This window comes from Oncorhynchus mykiss, chromosome 11 (assembly GCF_057628025.1).
Source record: "Oncorhynchus mykiss isolate SJ-2025 chromosome 11, ASM5762802v1, whole genome shotgun sequence".
In the NCBI taxonomy this organism is placed as follows: Eukaryota; Metazoa; Chordata; class Actinopteri; order Salmoniformes; family Salmonidae; genus Oncorhynchus; species Oncorhynchus mykiss.
In genome coordinates this window covers 86454185-86476737 of record NC_143032.1, presented here as the reverse complement: position 1 = coordinate 86476737, position 22553 = coordinate 86454185, and the positions used below count along the sequence as shown (strand labels likewise).

Sequence of the window (22553 nt, the reverse complement as noted above, 5' to 3'; positions counted from 1 at the left end):
TGGGCTGAGGGATATCAGTTATCTTTCTGGGGTCTGGGCTGTGGGATATCTGTTATCTATGGTGCTAGGGGTCTGGGCTGTGGGATATCTGTTATCTATCTGGGTTCTGGGCTGTGGGATATCTGTTATCTATGGTGCTGGGGGTCTGGGCTGTGGGATATCTGTTATCTATGGTGCTGGGGGTCTGGGCTGTGGGATATCTGTTATCTATGGTGCTGGGAGTCTGGGCTGTGGGATATCTAGTATCTATGGTGCTGGGGGTCTGGGCTGTGGGATATCTGTTATCTATGGTGCTGGGGGTCTGGGCTGTGGGATATCTGTTATCTATGGTGCTGGGGGTCTGGGCTGTGGGATATCTGTTATCTATGGTGCTGGGGGTCTGGGCTGTGGGATATCTGTTATCTATGGTGCTGGGGGTCTGGGCTGTGGGATATCTGTTATCTATCTGGGGGTCTGGGCTGTGGGATATCTGTTATCTATGGTGCTGGGGGTCTGGGCTGTGGGATATCTGTTATCTATTGTGATCTGCATTTGTTTAACTTATGGTGTTTAAATAGCTAAATAATTGATAAGTGGATCAATCTCTCTCCCATTCTATTGATCTCTCTCCCCCATTCTATTGATCTCTCTCTCCCATTCTGTTGATCTCCCTCTCTCCCATTCTATTGTTCTCTCTCCCCCATTCTATTGATCTCTCCCACATTCTATTGATCTCTCTCTCCCATTCTGTTGATCTCCCTCTCTCCCATTCTATTGATCTCTCTCCCCCATTCTATTGATCTCTCTCCCCCATTCTATTGATCTCTCTCTCTCCCATTCTATTGATCTCTCTCTCTCCCATTCTATTGATCTCTCTCTCTCATTCTGTTGATCTCCCTCTCTCCCATTCTATTGATCTCTCTCTCTCTCTCCCATTCTATTGATCTCTCTCTCTCTCCCATTCTATTGATCTCTCTCTCTCTCCCATTCTATTGATCTCTCTCTCTCCCATTCTATTGATCTCTCTCTCATTCTATTGATCTCTCTCTCCCATTCTATTGATCTCTCTCCCCCATTCTATTGATCTCTATCTCCCATTCTATTGATCTCTCTCCCCCATTCTATTGATCTCTCTCCCATTCTATTGATCTCTCTCCCCCATTCTATTGATCTCTCTCTCCCATTCTATTGATCTCTCTCCCCCATTCTATTGCTCTCTCTCCCATTCTATTGATCTCTCTCTCCCATTCTATTGCTCTCTCTCTCTCCCATTCTATTGATCTCTCTCTCTCTCCCATTCTATTGATCTCTATCTCTCTCCCATTCTATTGATCTTTCTCTCTCTCCCATTCTATTGATCTCTCTCTCTCTCCCATTCTATTGATCTCTCTCTCTCTCCCATTCTATTGATCTCTCTCTCTCCCATTCTATTGATCTCTCTCTCCCATTCTATTGATCTCTCTCTCTCCCATTCTATTGATCTCTCTCTCCCATTCAATTGATCTTTCTCTCCCCCATTTTATTGATCTCTCTCTCTCCCATTCTATTGATCTCTCTCTCTCTCCCATTCTATTGATCTCTCTCTCTCTCCCATTCTATTGATCTCTCTCCCATTCTATTGATCTCTCTCCCATTCTATTGATCTCTCTCTCTCTCCCATTCTATTGATCTCCCTCTCCCATTCTATTGATCTCTCTCTCTCCCATTCTATTGATCTCTCTCTCTCCCATTCTATTGATCTCTCTCTCTCTCCCATTCTATTGATCTCTCTCTCTCCCATTCTATTGATCTCTCTCTCTCTCCCATTCTATTGATCTCTCTCTCTCCCATTCTATTGATCTCCCTCTCCCATTCTATTGATCTCTCTCTCTCTCCCATTCTATTGATCTCTCTCAATCTCTCTCCCTATATTCTTTCTCTCTCCATACAATAACCACTCACACAGTGACATTGTGGTGAGGTTAGGGTTAGATGTACTCACACTGTGAGTACTCACATTGTGCCGTTGTGGTCAGATTAGGGTTAGACGTACTCACATTGTGCCGTTGTGGTCAGATTAGGGTTAGACGTACTCACATTGTGCCGTTGTGGTCAGATTAGGGTTAGATGTACTCACACTGTGACGTTGTGGTCAGGTTAGGGTTAGATGTACTCACACTGTGACGTTGTGGTCAGGTTAGGGTTAGATGTACTCACACTGTGACGTTGTGGTCAGGTTAGGGTTAGATGTACTCACACTGTGACGTTGTGGTCAGGTTAGGGTTAGATGTACTCACACTGTGACGTTGTGGTCAGGTTAGGGTTAGATGTACTCACACTGTGACGTTGTGGTCAGGTTAGGGTTAGATGTACTCACACTGTGACGTTGTGGTCAGGTTAGGGTTAGATGTACTCACACTGTGACGTTGTGGTCAGATTAGGGTTAGATGTACTCACACTGTGACGTTGTGGTCAGGTTAGGGTTAGATGTACTCATACTGTGACGTTGCGGTCAGGTTAGGGTTAGATGTACTCACACTGTGACGTTGTGGTCAGGTTAGGGTTAGATGTACTCACACTGTGACGTTGTGGTCAGGTTTGGGTTAGATGTACTCACACTGTGACGTTGTGGTCAGGTTAGGGTTAGATGTACTCACACTGTGACGTTGCGGTCGGGACAGCTGTCACCGAAGGTTCCTCCCTGTTCCTTGAAGGTGATGAGGTTCCATACAGCCACCACAGTGTCTTCAGGAACACTGAAGTGGAACAGCTCCACGCTGGCGAAGGACCGGAACGCGTTCAGCTTACGAGGCGTCCGTGTAAAGTAGTCTGTTACGAAGTGACAATCTGGATGAAAGAGAGAGGGGGAGGGGGAGGGGGAGGACGAGTCAGAGAAATGATTAGTTACATTTCTCCGGGCGAAAACGTACATTCTCACCCAGACACCACACACACACACACACACACACACACACACACACACACACACACACACACACACACACACACACACACACACACACACACACACACACACACACACACACACACACACACACACACACACACACACACACACACACACACACACACACACACACACACACACACACACACAGACACACACACGCAGGGGACAGCGGGTAGAGAAATTGCTTCTAATGCAGTTTAGGTGATTTTCTCCTCAGAATCTAACAACCAATGATTTAATCATGTTGATGTGAGACAGTCAGCCTTCAGATCCAGCATTTACTCTCAATCCACTCTACCCCCTGTCCCCACCATTCCTATCAGCAGGCCAGGGAGGAGACAGAGAAACCATCTACAGCCTCTGGTCTAAAGTAGTACATTTTAATAGGGAATAGAGTGCCATAGGGTTCTGGTCTAAAGTAGTGCACTTTATAGGGAATAGGATGACATAGGGCTCTGGTCTAAAGTAGTGCACTATATAGGGAATAGGGTGCCATAGGGTTCTGGTCTAAAGTAGTGCACTTTATAGGGAATAGAATGACATAGGGCTCTGGTCTAAAGTAGTACACTATATAGGGAATAGGGTCCATAGGGTTCTGGTCTAAAGTATTGCACTATATAGGGAATAGGGTACCATTTGGGATGCACACACAGTCTTTCAGTAATCAGCCGTGTCTCACCACCACTGCAAGACGTCTCAGATACACAGACATCCTAATGCCGATTTATACCCTACGGGGAAGGACGATTTGGAGTGTAGGGCAGTGTCACAATGTCATTTTTGTCACAAAAAGGGGAGGCTCCTTGTAGTGCGCTCCGACATTCTACGTACTCCCGTGCCACATGAAAATTGTAACGGGCCGTATCTTTCCAGCCGCGGGGCAGTGTGTGTAGGCAGTGGAGCTCACGTGGTTCCCTGATCTCATTTATAGGATATGCATCAGAGTAGCCTATTTTGCATTGATATGCAAATCTCATCTCAGAGTTAAACCAAACAACACTGTAGCCTTATTAGGATCCCTCCAAAAAAAGTATTTTTGTGATTCCAGGCTATTGGTCTTTGTGAGACGCAGAGTAGGTGAACGGATTATCTCCGCATATGTGGTTCCCACCGTGAAGCATGGAGGAGGAGGTGTGATGGTGTGGGGGTGCTTTGCTGGTGACACTGTCAGTGATTTATTTAGAGTTCAAGGCAAACTTAACCAGCATGGCTACCACAGCATTCTGCAGCGATACTCCATCCCATCTGGTTTGGGCTTAATGGGACTATCATTTGTTTTTCAACAGGACAATGATCCAACACACCTCCAGGCTGTGTAAGAGCTATTTGACCAAGGAGAGTGATGGAGTGCTGCATCAGATGACCTGGCCTCCACAATCACCCGACCTCAACCCAATTGAGATGGTTTGGGATGAGTTGGACCGCGGAGTGAAAGGAAAGCAGCCAACAAGTCTTCAGCGTATGTGGGAACACCTTCAAGACTGTTAGAAAAGCATTCCTGGCAGGTGAAACTGGTTGAGAGAATGCCAAGAGTGTACAAAGGTGTCATCAAGGCAAAGGGTTACTACTTTGAAGAATCTCAAATATACATGGTTACTACATGATTCCATATGGACCCTCTCTTTCGAACATTATCCGCTGTTGCGACCCCTATTACTAGTCTGTTCAATCTCTCTTTCGTATCGTCCGAGATTCCTAAATATTGGAAAGCTGTCGCGGTCATCCCCCTCTTCAAAGGGGGACACACTCTAGACCCAAACTACTGTAGACCAAATCTATTCTACCCTGCCTTTCTTAGGTCTTTGAAAGCCAAGTTAAACAGATCACCGACCATTTCGAATCCCACCGTACCTTCTCCGCTATGCAATCTGGTTTCCGAGCTGGTCATGGGTGCACCTCAGCCACGCTCAAGGTAGTAAACGATATCGTAACCGCAATTGATAAAAGACAGTACTGTGCAGCCGTCTTCATCGACCTGGCCAAGGCTTTTGACTCTGTCAATCACCGTATTCTTATCAGCAGACTGAACAGCCTTCGTTTCTCTAATGACTGCCTCGCCTGGTTCACTAACTACTTTGCAGACAGAGTTCAGTGTGTTAAATCAGAAGGCCTGTTGTCCGGACTTCTGGTAGTCTCTATGGGGGACACACAGGGTTCAATTCTCGGGCCGACTATTTTCTCTGTATATATCAATGATGTCGCTCTTGCTGCGGGTGAGTCCCTGATCCACCTCTACACAGACGACACCATTCTGTATACTTCTGGTCCTTCTTTGGACACTGTGTTAACAAACCTCCAGACCAGCCTCAATGCCATACAACACTCCTTCCGTGGCCTCCAACTGCTCTTAAACGCAAGTAAAACTAAATGCATGCTATTCAACCAATCACTGCCCGCACCTGCCCGCCCGACTAGCATCACTACTCTGGATGGTTCTGACTTAAAATATGTGGACAACTATAAATACCTAGGTGTCTGGTTAGACTGTTAACTCTCTTTAGTCTGTAAACTAACCATATACTCCCCACCACTGCGACCTGTATGCTCTCGTTGGCTGGTCCTCGCTACATATTTATCGCCAAGTCCACTGGCTCCAGATCATCTATAAGTCTTTGCTAGGTAAAGCTCCGCCTTATCTCAGCTCACTGGTCACCATAGCAACACCCACCCATAGCACGTGCTCCAGCTGGTATATTTCCACTGGTCATCCCCAAAGCCAATTCCTCTTTGGCCCCCTTTCCTTCCAGTTCTCTGCTGCCAATGACTGGAACGAATTGCAAAAAAATCACTGAAGCTGGACACTTAAATCTCCCTCGCTAACTTTAAGCATCAGCTATCTGAGCAGCTTACCGATTGTTGCAGCTGTACACAGCCCATCTGTAAATAGCCCATCCAGTCTATCTACCTCATCCCCATATTGTTTTTATTTACTTTTCTGCTCTTTTGCACACCAGTATTTCTACTTGCACATTCATCTTCTGCACATCTACCATTCCAGTGTTCATTTGCTAAATTGTAATTACATAGCTAATATTGTACTATTTATTGCCTTACCTCCTTACTCAATTTGCACACACTGTATATAGATTTTTCTATTGTGTTATTTTCTGTACGCTTGTTTATGTGTAACTCTGTGTTGTTGTTTTTGTCGCACTGCTTTGCTTTATCTTGGTCAAGTCGCAGTTATAAATGAGAACTTCTTCTCAACTGGCCTCCCTGGTTAAATAAAGGGGAAATAAAAAATATGTGTTATTTCATAGTTTTGATGTCTTCACTATTATTCAACAATGTAGAAAATAGTAAAAATAATGAAAAACCCTGCAATGAGTAGGTGTGTCCAAACGTTTGATTGTTTCTGTGTATATATAAATATATTTACAAAAAAATATAAGGAGATTGGAATTGACGCAGACAATTACATTGATGGAAGCCACAATTTATCTGCACTATTAAAACTGATCTACCCTTAAACATGTTTTAAATAATGACTTATTTTGCTTTCACAACAAATGAGAAGTCAATATGAAAACGTCTGTTGTGATTGTAGATAGTTGGGAGTCTGGACCGGCATGGGATCGTGGTACCAAAAGATGCACGTTGCTTCTAAAATATCAAACTCCACCCAACGCACACAGGCGCATACACACTTTACACCTCACCTGCTTTACACTTTACACCTCGCCTGCTTTACACCTCACCTGCTTTACACTTTACACCTCGTCTGCTTTACACTTTACACCTCGCCTGCCTTACACTTTACACCTCGCCTGCTTTACACTTTACACCTTGTCTGCTTTACACTTTACACCTCGCCTGCCTTACACTTTACACCTCGCCTGCTTTACACTTTACACCTCGCCTGCCTTACACTTTACACCTTGCCTGCTTTACACTTTACACCTTGACTGCTTTACACTTTACACCTCACCTGCTTTACACTTTACACCTCATCTGCCTTACACTTTACACCTCGCCTGCCTTACACTTTACACCTCGCCTGCTTTACACTTTACACCTCGCCAGCCTTACACTTTACATCTCGCCTGCCTTACACTTTACACCTCGCCTGCTTTACACTTTACACCTTGCCTGCTTTACACTTTACACCTCGCCTGCTTTAAACTTTACACCTCGTCTGCTGTACACACTTTACACCTCGCCTGCTTTACATTTTACACCTTGCCTGCTTTACACCTCGCCTGCTTTACACTTTACACCTCGCCTGCTTTACACTTTATACCTAGCCTGCTTTACACTTTACGCCTTGCCTGCTTTACACTTTACACCTCGCTCGCTTTACACTTTACACCTCGCTCGCTTTACACTTTACCCCTCGTCTGCCTTACACCTTGCCTGCTTTACATTTTAAACCTTGCATGCTTTACACTTTACACCTTGCCTGCTTTACATTTTAAACCTTGCATGCTTTACACTTTACATCTCGCCTGCTTTACACTTTACATCTTGACTGCTTTACACTTTACACCTCTCCTGCAGAGTGGCATACAGACAGACAGACAGACAGACAGACACAGACAGAGAGACAGACAGACAGATTACAGCCTTCAGAGTGGCATACAGACAGACAGGCAGATTACAGCCTTCAGAGTAGCATACAGACAGACAGGCAGATGCAATCCTTCAGAGTGGGGTACAGACAGACAGACAGATTACAGCCTTCAGAGTGGGGTACAGACAGACAGGCAGATACCATCTTTCAGAGTGGGGTACAGACAGACAGACAGATTACAGCCTTCAGAGTGGGGTACAGACAGAGAGACAGACAGACAGATTACAGCCTTCAGAGTGGCATACAGACAGACAGGCAGATTACAGCCTTCAGAGTGGCATACAGACAGACAGGCAGATGCAATCCTTCAGAGTGGGGTACAGACAGACAGACAGATTACAGCCTTCAGAGTGGGGTACAGACAGACAGGCAGATACCATCTTTCAGAGTGGGGTACAGACAGACAGACAGATTCCATCCTTCAGAGTGGGGTACAGACAGACAGATTCCATCCTTCAGAGTGGGGTACAGACAGACAGATTCCATCCTTCAGAGTGGGGTACAGACAGACAGACAGATTCCATCCTTCAGAGTGGGGTACAGACAGACAGACAGATTCCATTCTTCAGAGTGGGGTACAGACAGACAGACAGATTCCATCCTTCAGAGTGGGATACAGACAGACAGACAGATTCCATCCTTCAGAGTGGGGTACAGACAGACAGATTCCATCCTTCAGAGTGGGGTACAGACAGGCAGAACCAGACCAGGTATAATTGGCTGCTAATTACTGTCACCACCTGGACTGCACCTGATTACATGGATTAACTGGTTTGACTCAGAATAGTTTTTTTTTACCAAAGAAAATAAAAGCTGTGAGAGAGACTTTCTTTGGGAGTTTCATTGTTTAATACTTTATAGTGAACTAAACCCTCCCCCCCCCCCAGTCATACTGCTGAAAGAATCCTCCAACCGAAACAACTGGAATCAAACAAGATGCTAGAGCAAGATGCCAACTCTGTCTAGTGCAGTACCTTCCTCAGTGCCTTTAAAACGCGGCATTCCAGCTTCCTAATAGCTCGGCCTCTACTGTCTTGTTAATAATGCAGCCATGAATCTTAGACATGCCGGCAGTGCCCTGTGTCAGAGGACTGAGAACACATACCCCTGAATAAAACAGACGTTGCCTGTCCTTTCACTGTACTCTCTGACTGGGCTCCACTACTTCACAGCTGTCTGCTGTTATCTGTGCTCTGACTGTGCCTGAGAGACCTGGCAGTGTGGTGCCAGGACAACAACCTCTGCCTCAACGTCAGCAAGACAGAGGAAGCTGATCGTGGACTACAGGAAACGGAGGGGCGAGCACGCCCCCATTCACATCGACGGGGCTCTAGTGGTGCGGGTTGAGAGTTCCTCGCGACTTGCCAGTGAAGAGCACTTTTTGCCAGTCCTGTCTTGTCCAGCGTCTCACAGTAAGGACAGGGCAATAAATTGCCCAGGCCACATCTGCAGTCCTCATGCCTCCTTGCAGCATGCCTAAGGTACGTTCACGCAGATGAGCAGGGACCCTCGGCATCTTTCTTTTGGTGTTTTACAGAGTCAGTATAAAGGCCTCTTTAGTGTCCTACGTTTTCATAACTGTGAACCTTAATTGCCTACCGTCTGTTAGTGACGACCGTTCCACAGGTGATTGTTCATTCATTGTTTATGGTTCATTGAACAAGCATGGGAAACAGTGTTTAAACTCTTTACAATGACGATCTGTGAAGTTATTTGGATTTTTACGAATTATCTTTGAAAGACAGGGTCCTGAAAAAGGGTTTAGTTCAATAGCTGCACCATCGAGAGCATCTTGACTGGCTGCCTCACCACTTGTTACAGCAACTGCTAGGCATCCAACTGCAAGCCGCTACAGAGGGTGGTGAGTAAGGCCCAGTACATCACTGGAGCCGAGCTCCCTGCCATCCAGGACCTCTGTACCAGGCGGTGTCAGAGGAAGGCCCTAAAAATTGTGAAAGACTCCAGCCACCCTAGTCATTGACTGTTTTCTAAGCTACCGCATGGGAAGCGGTACCGATACACCAAATCTGGAACCAACAAGACCCTGAACAATTTAAAGGCAATGCTACCAAATACTAATTGAGTGTATGTAAACTTCTGACCCCCCTGGGAATGTGATGAAAGAAATACAAACTGAAATAAATCATTCTCTCAACTATTACTCTGACATTTCTCATTCTTAAAATAAAGTGGTGATCCTAACTGACCTAAGACAGGGAATTTATACTAGGATTAAATGTCAGGAATTGTGAAAAACCGAGTTTAAATGTATTTGGCTAAGGTGTATGTAAACTTCCGACTTCAACTGTATACAATACATTAACGTCTCCATATACAGTGCCTTGCGAAAGTATTCGGCCCCCTTGAACTTTGCGACCTTTTGCCACATTTCAGGCTTCAAACATAAAGATATAAAACTGTATTTTTTTGTGAAGAATCAACAACAAGTGGGACACAATCATGAAGTGGAACGACATTTATTGGATATTTCAAACTTTTTTAACAAATCAAAAACTGAAAAATTGGACGTGCAAAATTATTCAGCCCCTTTACTTTCAGTGCAGCAAACTCTCTCCAGAAGTTCAGTGAGGATCTCTGAATGATCCAATGTTGACCTAAATGACTAATCATGATAAATACAATCCACCTGTGTGTAATCAAGTCTCCGTATAAATGCACCTGCACTGTGATAGTCTCAGAGGTCCGTTAAAAGCGCAGAGAGCATCATGAAGAACAAGGAACACACCAGGCAGATCCGAGATACTGTTGTGAAGAAGTTTAAAGCCGGATTTGGATACAAAAAGATTTCCTAAGCTTTAAACATCCCAAGGAGCACTGTGCAAGCGATAATATTGAAATGGAAGGAGTATCAGACCACTGCAAATCTACCAAGACCTGGCCGTCCCTCTAAACTTTCAGCTCATACAAGGAGAAGACTGATCAGAGATGCAGCCAAGAGGCCCATGATCACTCTGGATGAACTGCAGAGATCTACAGCTGAGGTGGGAGACTCTGTCCATAGGACAACAATCAGTCGTATATTGCACAAATCTGGCCTTTATGGAAGAGTGGCAAGAAGAAAGCCATTTCTTAAAGATATCCATAAAAAGTGTCGTTTAAAGTTTGCCACAAGCCACCTGGGAGACACATAAAGCAAAATCTACAATGGAATGGTTCAATAATAAACATATCCAGGTGTTAGAATGGCCAAGTCAAAGTCCAGACCTGAATCCAATCGAGAATCTGTGGAAAGAACTGAAAACTGCTGTTCACAAATGCTCTCCATCCAACCTCACTGAGCTCGAGCTGTTTTGCAAGGAGGAATGGGAAAAAAATTCAGTCTCTCGATGTGCAAAACTGATAGAGACATACCCCAAGCGACTTACAGCTGTAATCGCAGCAAAAGGTGGCGCTACAAAGTATTAACTTAAGGGGGCTGAATAATTTTGCACGCCCAATTTTTCAGTTTTTGATTTGTTAAAAAAGTTTGAAATATCCAATAAATGTCGTTCCACTTCATGATTGTGTTCCACTTGTTGTTGATTCTTCACAAAAAAATACAGTTTTATATCTTTATGTTTGAAGCCTGAAATGTGGCAAAAGGTCGCAAAGTTCAAAGGGGCCGAATACTTACGCAAGGCACTGTATCTTTAAAAGCTGAGCGTCAAACCACTAGGTTTATCAGGAGAAATGTTGCTTTTCATTTCAGTCATTCAGGATAAGTATGTTTTTCATGTAAAGACAGTCATGAGGAATGACAATGTTTTTGTCAACAAAAAAAAAATTCTCGGCATCGTGCAGGATGTTATATCTTATATAAAAATGTACTACATTATATTATATCATATTTCCACTGAGACGTTCTCTCTTTGGATTAAAATGGTTACTAGGACATGAAAACAAAACGTCGATGTGTTTATCAAAAGCAGTGAAAGATAATTTCCTGCACATCTTGTGTCATCATCATAAAAACAGATTTACAAGACATTAGGAGTAAGTGGATTCACCTGAAAGACTCTGAAATTGTTATTTTTCTTCCTCCAGTGAAAACGTCCATCACTCCATTGTTCCATTGACTGGCAGTCAAGATGCTGATATGACACCTTCATTATCTGGAAGAGATGAAGGGTGTGCGAGTCCCAAATGACCAGGCTCTGGTCTAAGGTAGTGCACTATATAGGGAACAGGGTGCCATAGGGCTCTGGTCTATAGTAGTGCACTATATAGGGAATAGGGCTCTGGTCTAAAGTAGTGCACTATATAGGGAATAGGGCTCTGGTCTAAAGTAGTGCACTATATAAGGAATAGGGCTCTGGTCTATAGTAGTGCTCTATATAGGGAATAGGGCTCTGGTCTAAAGTAGTGCACTATATAGGGAATAGGGCTCTGGTCTAAAGTAGTGCACTATATAGGGAATAGGGCTCTGGTCTAAAGTAGTGCACTATATAGGGAATAGGGCCCTGGTCTATAGTAGTGCACTATATAGGGAATAGGGCTCTGGTCTATAGTAGTGCACTATATAGGGAATAGGGCTCTGGTCTATAGTAGTGCACTAGATAGGGAATAGGGCTCTGGTCTATAGTAGTGCACTATATAGGGAATAGGGCTCTGGTCTAAAGTAGTGCACTATATAGGGAATAGGGTGCCATAGGGCTCTGGTCTATAGTAGTGCACTATATAGGGAATAGGGTGCCATAGGGTTATGGTCTATAGTAGTGCACTATATAGGGAATAATGTGCCATAGGGCTCTGGTCTAAAGTAGTGCACTATATAGGGAACAGGGTGCCCTTTCAGACACAGTTATTATCTGGAGGAAGGGAGGAAAGTGTCTGCTGTCTAATTGGTGCTCAGGGTGCCAGGATGTTAAAGAGGTTTACAGTAAGAGCCTTTTAACAGCTGTCTGATGGAGATTAGTAGCAACACAACAATCATCTTATGGGAACATCCTGTGGTTCCATAGAAGGCCTTTGGTTTGGAACCTTGTGACATACTGCACTAGGGCTGGTTAGGAGAAAATTAAAAAAATACCCCCCAAAGAAATGTGTTGATATTCGACCAATTATAACGGTGACCGCGGTCATTTGGCCAATTACAGTCGTCCAAAGTTCCATGACCGTCACAGCTTGTCACGCCCACTCCTGCTCCCTCCCTCCGTGGCGGCTCGATGTCACCGGTCTACTATCCTTCGCTCCTGGCAACCCACACCTGCTTCCCATCATTAAGCACACCTGCTTCCCATCGTTAAGCACACCTGCTTCCTGTCGTTAAGCACACCTGCTTCCCATTGTTAAGCACACCTGCTTCCCGTCGTTAAGCACACCTGCTTCCCGTCGTTAAGCACACCTGCTTCCCATCGTTAAGCACACCTGCTGCCCATCGTTAAGCACACCTGCTTCCCGTCGTTAAGCACACCTGCTTCTCCCTTCATATAGCCCTCAGTAGCCTCAGTCATCACCCTGATTACTCTCCCTTCATATAGCCCTCAGTAGCCTCAGTCATCACCCTGATTACTCTCCCTTCATATAGCCCTCAGTAGCCTCAGTCATCACCCTGATTACTCTCCCTTCATATAGCCCTCAGTAGCCTCAGTCATCACCCTGATTACTCTCCCTTCATATAGCCCTCAGTAGCCTCAGTCATGACCCTGACTACTCTCCCTTCATATAGCCCTCAGTAGCCTCAGTCATCACCCTGATTACTCTCCCTTCATATATCCCTCAGTAGCCTCAGTCATCACCCTGATTACTCTCCCTTCATATAGCCCTCAGTAGCCTCAGTCATCACCCTGATTACTCTCCCTTCATATAGCCCTCAGTAGCCTCAGTCATCGGATAGTATTGGTTTTGGTTCCGTTCAGTACGCTTTTATTGTTTTGTATTATCTTCACGCTTATTATTATTATTAAACTCATCTTCTGCACCTGCTTCCTGACTGCCTCTCGAAAATATGGAAGCAGAAGAAGTTAAGGAGTTAGTCGACAAACAGCAACACCTAATCCGTCAACACCGTGACCAGCTCAATTGGGTACGGTAATGAATGAGGTCCTCCAAGTTCTCCACCACCTCGACAACACCCGACAGGATTCATCTCCAACTAGCGGAGGACCCTCTACCGCGATCCGTCCCTGCGAGTCAGTCCCTCAGCCCATCCAGCATTCTGCCTAGGTCAGCGATGCCCTATTGTCCCTCCCGGACAAATATGACAGGACTCCATCGAAATGCCGTTGCTTCCTACTCCAGTGCTCTCTTTATTTCGCTCATCAGACAGGAGCGAGAAGTTGAAGGTTGCTACGGTCATTTCCGTACTGACAGGACTGGCTTTGGAGTGGGCTATGGCCGTCTGGGAGAGAGGAAAGGAGGAGTTGGGTTCCTATGAGAGGTTCAAGGCGGTCTTCGATCATACACTTGAGCGCTGAGAAGGAGGTGAGCGACTACTCCAACTCCCGCAGGGTGTCCAGACCACTGCGGAGTTCGTCCTCACCTTCTGGACTGTTCCTCCAGGGGGTGGAATGAGCTGGCGCTCCACAGAGGACTGCGCAACGAGGTCCAGACGGAGTTTGCGTGTCGGGTCTGCAACGTTTCCTTGGACACGCTCATAGCAATGTCCATCTGTCTAGATAACCTTCTTAGAGAGCGCCGGCACCCTCCTCGTCTCTCGCCTTCTTCCTTTTGCCGACCTGAAACAGAGCCTGAACCACACACCTTTCCTCGGCAGAGCAGCGTCACCGGAGATGGCTGGGGCTGTGTTCCTATTGTGGCCAGGATTCAAATTCAGCGGTGTCCGGTGCGTACCAACCCTGGGTCCACAGGGACAGAGGGGCGGCCCCGTGATCATCCGTCTCCCGGGGTAGGCGTGAGTATTCCATCATGGCTTTTCGCCAAACCCTTCACGGTTTCCATTTCACTGGCTGCATGTCCCACACCTATTGTCTCCACAGCTCTAGTGGACTCCGGTGCCGTGGGGAATTTTATTGACCAGGCCCTTGCCTGCTCCCTGAACATCACCTCGTACCCGCTCTCCTTTTCTGGTCTTTTCTTTGGATAATAGACCATTGGGATCCGGCACTGTCAAGCACATCACAGTGCCACTCACCATCACAGTGGAAACCAAGAAAGCCTTGCATTCCTCATCACAGAGGTAGTCATCCTCGGCCTCCCGGGGTCACGATCCCATCATCTCCTGGTCGAGGATGGAGATCACTGCCTAGGCACCTGGGAGTGTAGACACTGGCTGGAGGGCACCACGGACCCGTTTCTCATCCTCACCAACCATTGGAACCTGAAATATATATGGACAGCGAGGCGGCTGGACCCGCGCCAAGCAAGGTGGGCCCTTTTCTTCACTAGATTCAACTTCACCATGTCATACCGCCCAGGTTCAAAGAACATCAAAGCCGATACCCTGTCCCATCTCCACGATTCGGGAGAGGTTCCAGTGCGCTCATCATACTGCCCTCACAAATCATTGCCCCCGTGCTTCGGGACATAGACGTGGAGATCCGCCAGGCTCTGGAGAGGGAACCTACTACCTGCCATATGGAGCGTACCTATGTTCCCACGGAGGTAAGGGATCGGCTGTTAACATGGGTGCACACATCTTTCGTTGCTGGACACCGAGGTATCACCCGCACTATTCAATTGATATCCGGGAAAGTACTGGTGTCCCACCTTGGCACACGACGTCAACCATATGTGCAGAAACTTATATCCCGGGCTTCAGTAGGGAAACTCCTTCCCCTTCTCGTGCCTTAGCGGCCTTGACTCATCTGTCCATTGATTTTGTCACTGATCTCCCCTCTGGTGATGGTTTCACTACCACTACTATGGTTGTTGTGGTCAGATTCTCTAAACCCTAGCTCTCCAGGTTACTGAGACAGCAGGTTCCAGCAGGTCTTCCGGCACTATGGCCTTTGAGAGGACATCGTCTCCGACCGGGGCCCCCGATTCACGTCACTGGTATGGAGAGCCTTTATGGAGAAGCTGGGGGTCACGGTCAGCCTCACTTCCAGGTACCGGCCTCAGTCCAATGGGCAGGTGGAAAGAATGAACCAAGAGCTGGGGAGATTCCTTTAGAGTCACTTCCAGGACCGGCAGGGGGAATGGATCCGGTTCCTTCCCTGGGCAGAGTACTCCCAAAATGCACTGCTTCACTCCTCCACCGGGTTGACGTCCATCCAGTGTGTTCTGACATATCAGCCAGCCCTGGCTCCGTGGACCCAGAGCCAGACCGAAGCTCCTGTGGTGGAGGAGTGATTCAAGTGCGCAGAGGATGATTGAAACGATGCTCACGTGAAGCTCCAGCGTGCCGTCTGCCGTCTGAAGAAGCAGGCAGACCACCACCGCAGTGAGGCACCCGCCGTCCATCCTGGTGATAGTGTCTGGCTCTCCACCAGGAACCTTCTGCTCCGCCTGCCCCGTAGGAAGCTGAGCCCTGGGTTTGTGGGGCCCTTCAAAGTCTGGACTGGGGGGGGTACGGCTCTTGGGTCCGAGTGGTAGACATCCTGGACCCTAACATCATCCAAGATTTCGGTCTACTAACAAGCGGTCCAGGCAACCCACATTGCCACACCTGGCAACACCTGGCAACCATCATGTTGTTTATTATTATTAAACTCACCTTCTGCACCTGCTTCCTGACTCCCTGCGTATATGCTTCACAGCCCTATACTACACAAAGGAGATATACATCTCAGGCTGTGTCTGACAGACAACACAACGTCTCAACTCTCTAGGGAGAAAGCAGCACAAGCAGCTACACTTCTTTCTGAGGCTGATTCATTCCTGACTAAAGGTTCCCTAACAAACAGACATAGAGAACCCAGTGTTAAAATGTGACATTGACAAAAGAGTTGAGAAAAGATGTGAGGTTGAGAAAAGGGAGAGTTGACAGAGTTTGTAACTAGGTCAGGGAGGAACAAGATTAATTGTCTGTCTGTCTGTCTGGGAAAGAGGGCAGGGACAGAGGGGAGTGGTGTCCCACCCAGAGCCAGATGAAAGCCTGCCCAGGAATAAGAGCACCCAACTCTGATCCAGACCCCCTTCTCACTCGCTCTTCTTCTGCCTTTTGGGACAACAAGAACTGTCTGGGACAAAGGGGATAGCAGAGGACTAAGGGATTTGTGTCTGTGTGGCCTGTCCTGGCCTGTCCTGTCCTGGCCTGGCCTGGCCTGTCCTGTCCTGTCCTGGCATGTCCTGGCCTGGCCTGTCCTGGCCTGTCCTGGCCTGTCCTGTCCTGGCCTGTCCTGGCTTGTCCTGTCCTGTCCTGCCTGGACTCAAATCCAGCAACAACAGTAGCCATCAAAACAGGTTGACAAATCAAAATCAAATCAAATGTCATTTGCCACCTTACAGGTAATAGCTTACAGTGAAATGCTGAATACAACACGCACCTTACAGTGAAATGCTGAATACAACACGCACCTTACAGTGAAATGCTGAATACAACACGCACCTTACAGTGAAATGCTGAATACAACACGCACCTTACAGTGAAATGCTGAATACAACACGCACCTTACAGTGAAATGCTGAATACAACACGCACCTTACAGTGAAATGCTGAATACAACACGCACCTTACAGTGAAATGCTGAATACAACACGCACCTTACAGTGAAATGCTGAATACAACACGCACCTTACAGTGAAATGCTGAATACAACACGCACCTTACAGTGAAATGCTGAATACAACACGCACCTTACAGTGAAATGCTGAATACAACACGCACCTTACAGTGAAATGCTGAATACAACACGCACCTTACAGTGAAATGCTGAATACAACACGCACCTTACAGTGAAATGCTGAATACAACACGCACCTTACAGTGAAATGCTGAATACAACACGCACCTTACAGTGAAATGCTGAATACAACACGCACCTTACAGTGAAATGCTGAATACAACACGCACCTTACAGTGAAATGCTGAATACAACACGCACCTTACAGTGAAATGCTGAATACAACACGCACCTTACAGTGAAATGCTGAATACAACACATACAGCATACAGTGAAAAAATAAGACAAATAGGAAAATAACAAGACAGAGATTGATGGGCTATGTTATGGTACAGACGGTTGAAGGTAGACTGGCACAGGATATGACAGGTTAAGTAGGTAGGGACAGGATATGACAGGTTAAAGTAGGTAGGGACAGGATATGACAGGTTAAAGTAGGTAGGGACAGGAAGACAGGTTAAAGTAGGTAGGGACAGCATATGACAGGTTAAGGTAGATAGAGACAGGATGACAGGTTATTATAGGTTTAGGTTATTACAGAATATGACAGGGTAAGGTAGATAGGGACAGGACAGGATATGACAGGGTAAGGTAGATAGGGACAGGACAGGATATGACAGGTTAAGGTAGATAGGGACAGGACAGGATATGACAGGGTAAGGTAGATAGGGACAGGACAGGATATGACAGGGTAAGGTAGATAGGGACAGGACAGGATATGACAGGTTAAGGTAGATAGGGACAGGACAGGATATGACAGGTTAAGGTAGATAGGGACAGGACAGGATATGACAGGGTAAGGTAGATAGGGACAGGACAGGATATGACAGGGTAAGGTAGATAGGGACAGGACAGGATATGACAGGGTAAGGTAGATAGGGACAGGACAGGATATGACAGGGTAAGGTAGATAGGGACAGGACAGGATATGACAGGTTAAGGTAGATAGGGACAGCATATGACAAGTTAAAGTAGGTGGGGACAGGATATGACAGGTTAATGTAGGTAGGGACAGGATATGACAGTGTAAGGTATGTAGGGACAGGAAATGACAGGATGTGACAGGTTAAGGTAGATAGGGACAGGACAGGATATGACAGGTTAAGGTAGATAGGGACAGGACAGGATATGACAGGTTAAGGTAGATAGGGACAGCATATGACAAGTTAAAGTAGGTGGGGACAGGATATGACAGGTTAATGTAGGTAGGGACAGGATATGACAGTGTAAGGTATGTAGGGACAGGAAATGACAGGATATGACAGGTTAAGTAGGTAGGGACAGGATATGACAGGTTAAAGTAGGTAGGGACAGGAAGACAGGTTAAAGTAGGTAGGGACAGCATATGACAGGTTAAGGTAGATGGAGACAGGATGACAGGTTATTATAGGTTTAGGTTATTACAGAATATGACAGGGTAAGGTAGATAGGGACAGGACAGGATATGACAGGGTAAGGTAGATAGGGACAGGACAGGATATGACAGGTTAAGGTAGATAGGGACAGGACAGGATATGACAGGTTAAGGTAGATAGGGACAGGACAGGATATGACAGGTTAATGTAGGTAGGGACAGGATATGACAGTGTAAGGTATGTAGGGACAGGAAATGACAGGATATGACAGGTTAAGTAGGTAGGGACAGGATATGACAGGTTAAAGTAGGTAGGGACAGGAAGACAGGTTAAAGTAGGTAGGGACAGCATATGACAGGTTAAGGTAGATAGAGACAGGATGACAGGTTATTATAGGTTTAGGTTATTACAGAATATGACAGGGTAAGGTAGATAGGGACAGGACAGGATATGACAGGGTAAGGTAGATAGGGACAGGACAGGATATGACAGGGTAAGGTAGATAGGGACAGGACAGGATATGACAGGGTAAGGTAGATAGGGACAGGACAGGATATGACAGGTTAAGGTAGATAGGGACAGGACAGGATATGACAGGTTAAGGTAGATAGGGACAGCATATGACAAGTTAAAGTAGGTGGGGACAGGATATGACAGGTTAATGTAGGTAGGGACAGGATATGACAGTGTAAGGTATGTAGGGACAGGAAATGACAGGATGTGACAGGTTAAGGTAGATAGGGACAGGATATGACAGGTTAAGGTAGGTAGGGACAGGATATGACAGGTTAAGGTAAGTGGGACAGGATATGACAGGTTAAGGTAGATAGGGACAGGATATGACAGGTTAATGTAGGTAGGGACAGGATATGACAGGTTAAGATAGATAGGGACAGGACAGGATATGACAGGTTAAGGTAGATAGGGACAGGACAGGATATGACAGGTTAATGTAGATAGGGACAGGACAGGATATGACAGGGTAAGGTAGGTAGAGACATGATGACAGGTTATGATAGGTACGACAGCATGTGAGAGGTTAAAGTAGGTAGGGACAGGATATGACAGGTTAAGGTAGATAGGGACAGCATATGACAAGTTAAAGTAGGTGGGGACAGGATATGACAGGTTAATGTAGGTAGGGACAGGATATGACAGTGTAAGGTATGTAGGGACAGGAAATGACAGGATATGACAGGTTAAGTAGGTAGGGACAGGATATGACAGGTTAAAGTAGGTAGGGACAGGAAGACAGGTTAAAGTAGGTAGGGACAGCATATGATAGGTTAAGGTAGATAGAGACAGGATGACAGGTTATTATAGGTTTAGGTTATTACAGAATATGACAGGGTAAGGTAGATAGGGACAGGACAGGATATGACAGGGTAAGGTAGATAGGGACAGGACAGGATATGACAGGTTAATGTAGATAGGGACAGGACAGGATATGACAGGGTAAGGTAGGTAGAGACATGATGACAGGTTATGATAGGTACGACAGCATGTGAGAGGTTAAAGTAGGTAGGGACAGGATATGACAGGTTAAGGTAGATAGGGACAGGATATGACAGGTTAAGGTAGATAGGGACAGGATATGACAGGTTAAGGTAGGTGGGACAGGATATGACAGGTTAAGGTATGTAGGGACAGGATATGACAGGTTATGACAGGTTAAGGTAGATAGGGACAGGATATGACAGGTTAAGGTAGATAGGGACAGGACAGGATATGACATGTTAAGGTAGGTTGGGACAGGATATGACAGGGTAAGGTAGATAGGGACAGGATATGACAGGTTAAGGTAGATAGGTACAGGATGTGACAGGATATGACAGGTTAACGGCGATAGAGACAGGATATGACATGTTAAGGTAGGTGGGACAGGATATGACAGGTTAAGGTAGATAGGGACAAGATATGACAGGTTAAGGTATGTAGGGACAGGACATGACAGGATATGACAGGTTAAGGTAGATAGGGACAGGATATGACAGGTTAAGGTATATAGGGACAGGATATGACAGGTTAAGGTAGATAGGGACAGGATATGACAGGTTAAGGTAGATAGGGACAGGATATGACAGGTTAATGTAGTTAGGGTCAGAAGGAACTGGGCCAAATTCCTAACAGGGACAGATGAGGATGAGGAAATGGATGTTGCTATCCTTTCCACCATAACAGGGACATATCCGTCTGTAGGGTTTTATGAGCCTACAGTATGTACCCAGTAATAGGGATGTATAGACGTAGCACCTTGCTCCCAGGCCCGAGAGAGGAGAACACAGCAGAACAGAACAGAACAGAGCAGAGCAGAACAGAACACAACAGAACAGAATAGACTGTGTGTTCCAGTACATGTTAGACCATAAATCAACAGCAGACTCAAACACTGGGAACACATAAATTATGCAGTCCGCTCTGACGGCAGCGGAGCAGCAGAGGCCCCATTGTTCACAAAGAAGACTAGGTCACAGATTTCAGAGGCTGCAAACGTCAGTCTCCTGTTGTAACCACAGCAGCAGAGGTGTATCCTCAAAGACCAACCTCTATCAGGATAGCCTGGTGACCTCACTCAATCAACTACCTGATTCACCTGACTGGAAGGCAATCAAAGCATTGAAGTAGCCTGGTCCCGTGTCTGTTTGTGCTCTTGCCAATTCCATCGCTGTTATTGTTTTGTTTGGCATGTCAATGAGTGGAAAGGAGTTGGCAGGATAGTACAAACAGAACACTCTGGCTAGTATTCAAAAGGCCATCTTCCCCACCATCAAAATAAATTAAATTGTATTGGTCACATACATATTTAATATCTGCTAAATATGTGTAACGAAATGCTTGTGTTCCTAGCTCCAACAGTGGAGTAATATGGAACAAATCACAACAATACACACAAATCTAAAAGTAATACAATGGAATTAAGAAATTACTAAATATTAAGACGAGCAATGTCACAGTGCCATTGACTAAAATACAGTAGGATAGAATACAGTATACTCTATGAAATGAGTAAAGCAGTAGGTAAACATTATTAAAGTGACCAGTGTTCCATTATTAAAGTGACCAGTGTTCCATTATTAAAGTGACCAGTGTTCCATTATTAAAGTGACCAGTGTTCCATTATTAAAGTGACCAGTGTTCCATTATTAAAGTGACCAGTGTTCCATTATTAAAGTGACCAGTGTTCCATTATTAAAGTGACCAGTGTTCCATTATTAAAGTGACCAGTGTTCCATTATTAAAGTGACCAGTGTTCCATTATTAAAGTGACCAGTGTTCCATTATTAAAGTGACCAGTGTTCCATTATTAAAGTGACCAGTGTTCCATTATTAAAGGGACCAGTGTTCCATTATTAAAGTGACCAGTGTTCCATTATTAAAGTGACCAGTGTTCCATTATTAAAGGGACCAGTGTTCCATTATTAAAGGGACCAGTGTTCCATTATTAAAGGGACCAGTGTTCCATTATTAAAGGGACCAGTGTTCCATTATTAAAGGGACCAGTGTTCCATTATTAAAGTGACCAGTGTTCCATTATTAAAGTGACCAGTGTTCCATTATTAAAGTGACTAGTGATTCCATTATTAAAGTGACCAGTGATTCCATGTCGATGTATATAGGGTAGCAGTCTCTAGGGTGCAGGGTTAAGTTCTCAGGCTTTCAATCTGCGAATCAGAGCTATACCCTACAGAGCCTGCTAGCGTGGTTTATACCCTACAGAGCCTGCTAGCGTGGTTTATACCCTACAGAGCCTGTTAGCTTGGTTTATACCCTACAGAGGCTGCTAGCGTGGTTTATACCCTACAGAGCCTGCTGGCGTGGTTTATACCCTACAGAGCCTGCTAGCGTGGTTTATACCCTACAGAGCCTGCTAGCGTGGTTTATACCCTACAGAGCCTGCTAGCGTGGTTTATACCCTACAGAGCCTGCTAGCGTGGTTTATACCCTACAGAGCC

General features: G+C 45.7%; 1 protein-coding gene across 1 annotated transcript in view; it reads right to left on the bottom strand.

Annotated features, from left to right (window-relative positions):
* Positions 1-22553, bottom strand: part of tmem8b (transmembrane protein 8B) — a 251306-nt gene that overhangs the window by 198799 nt on the left and 29954 nt on the right. The window contains exon 2 of the mRNA XM_036936604.2: positions 2616-2805. Within this exon, the coding sequence (XP_036792499.2) occupies positions 2616-2805 (190 nt within the window). The remainder of the gene's footprint in view (positions 1-2615; positions 2806-22553) is intronic.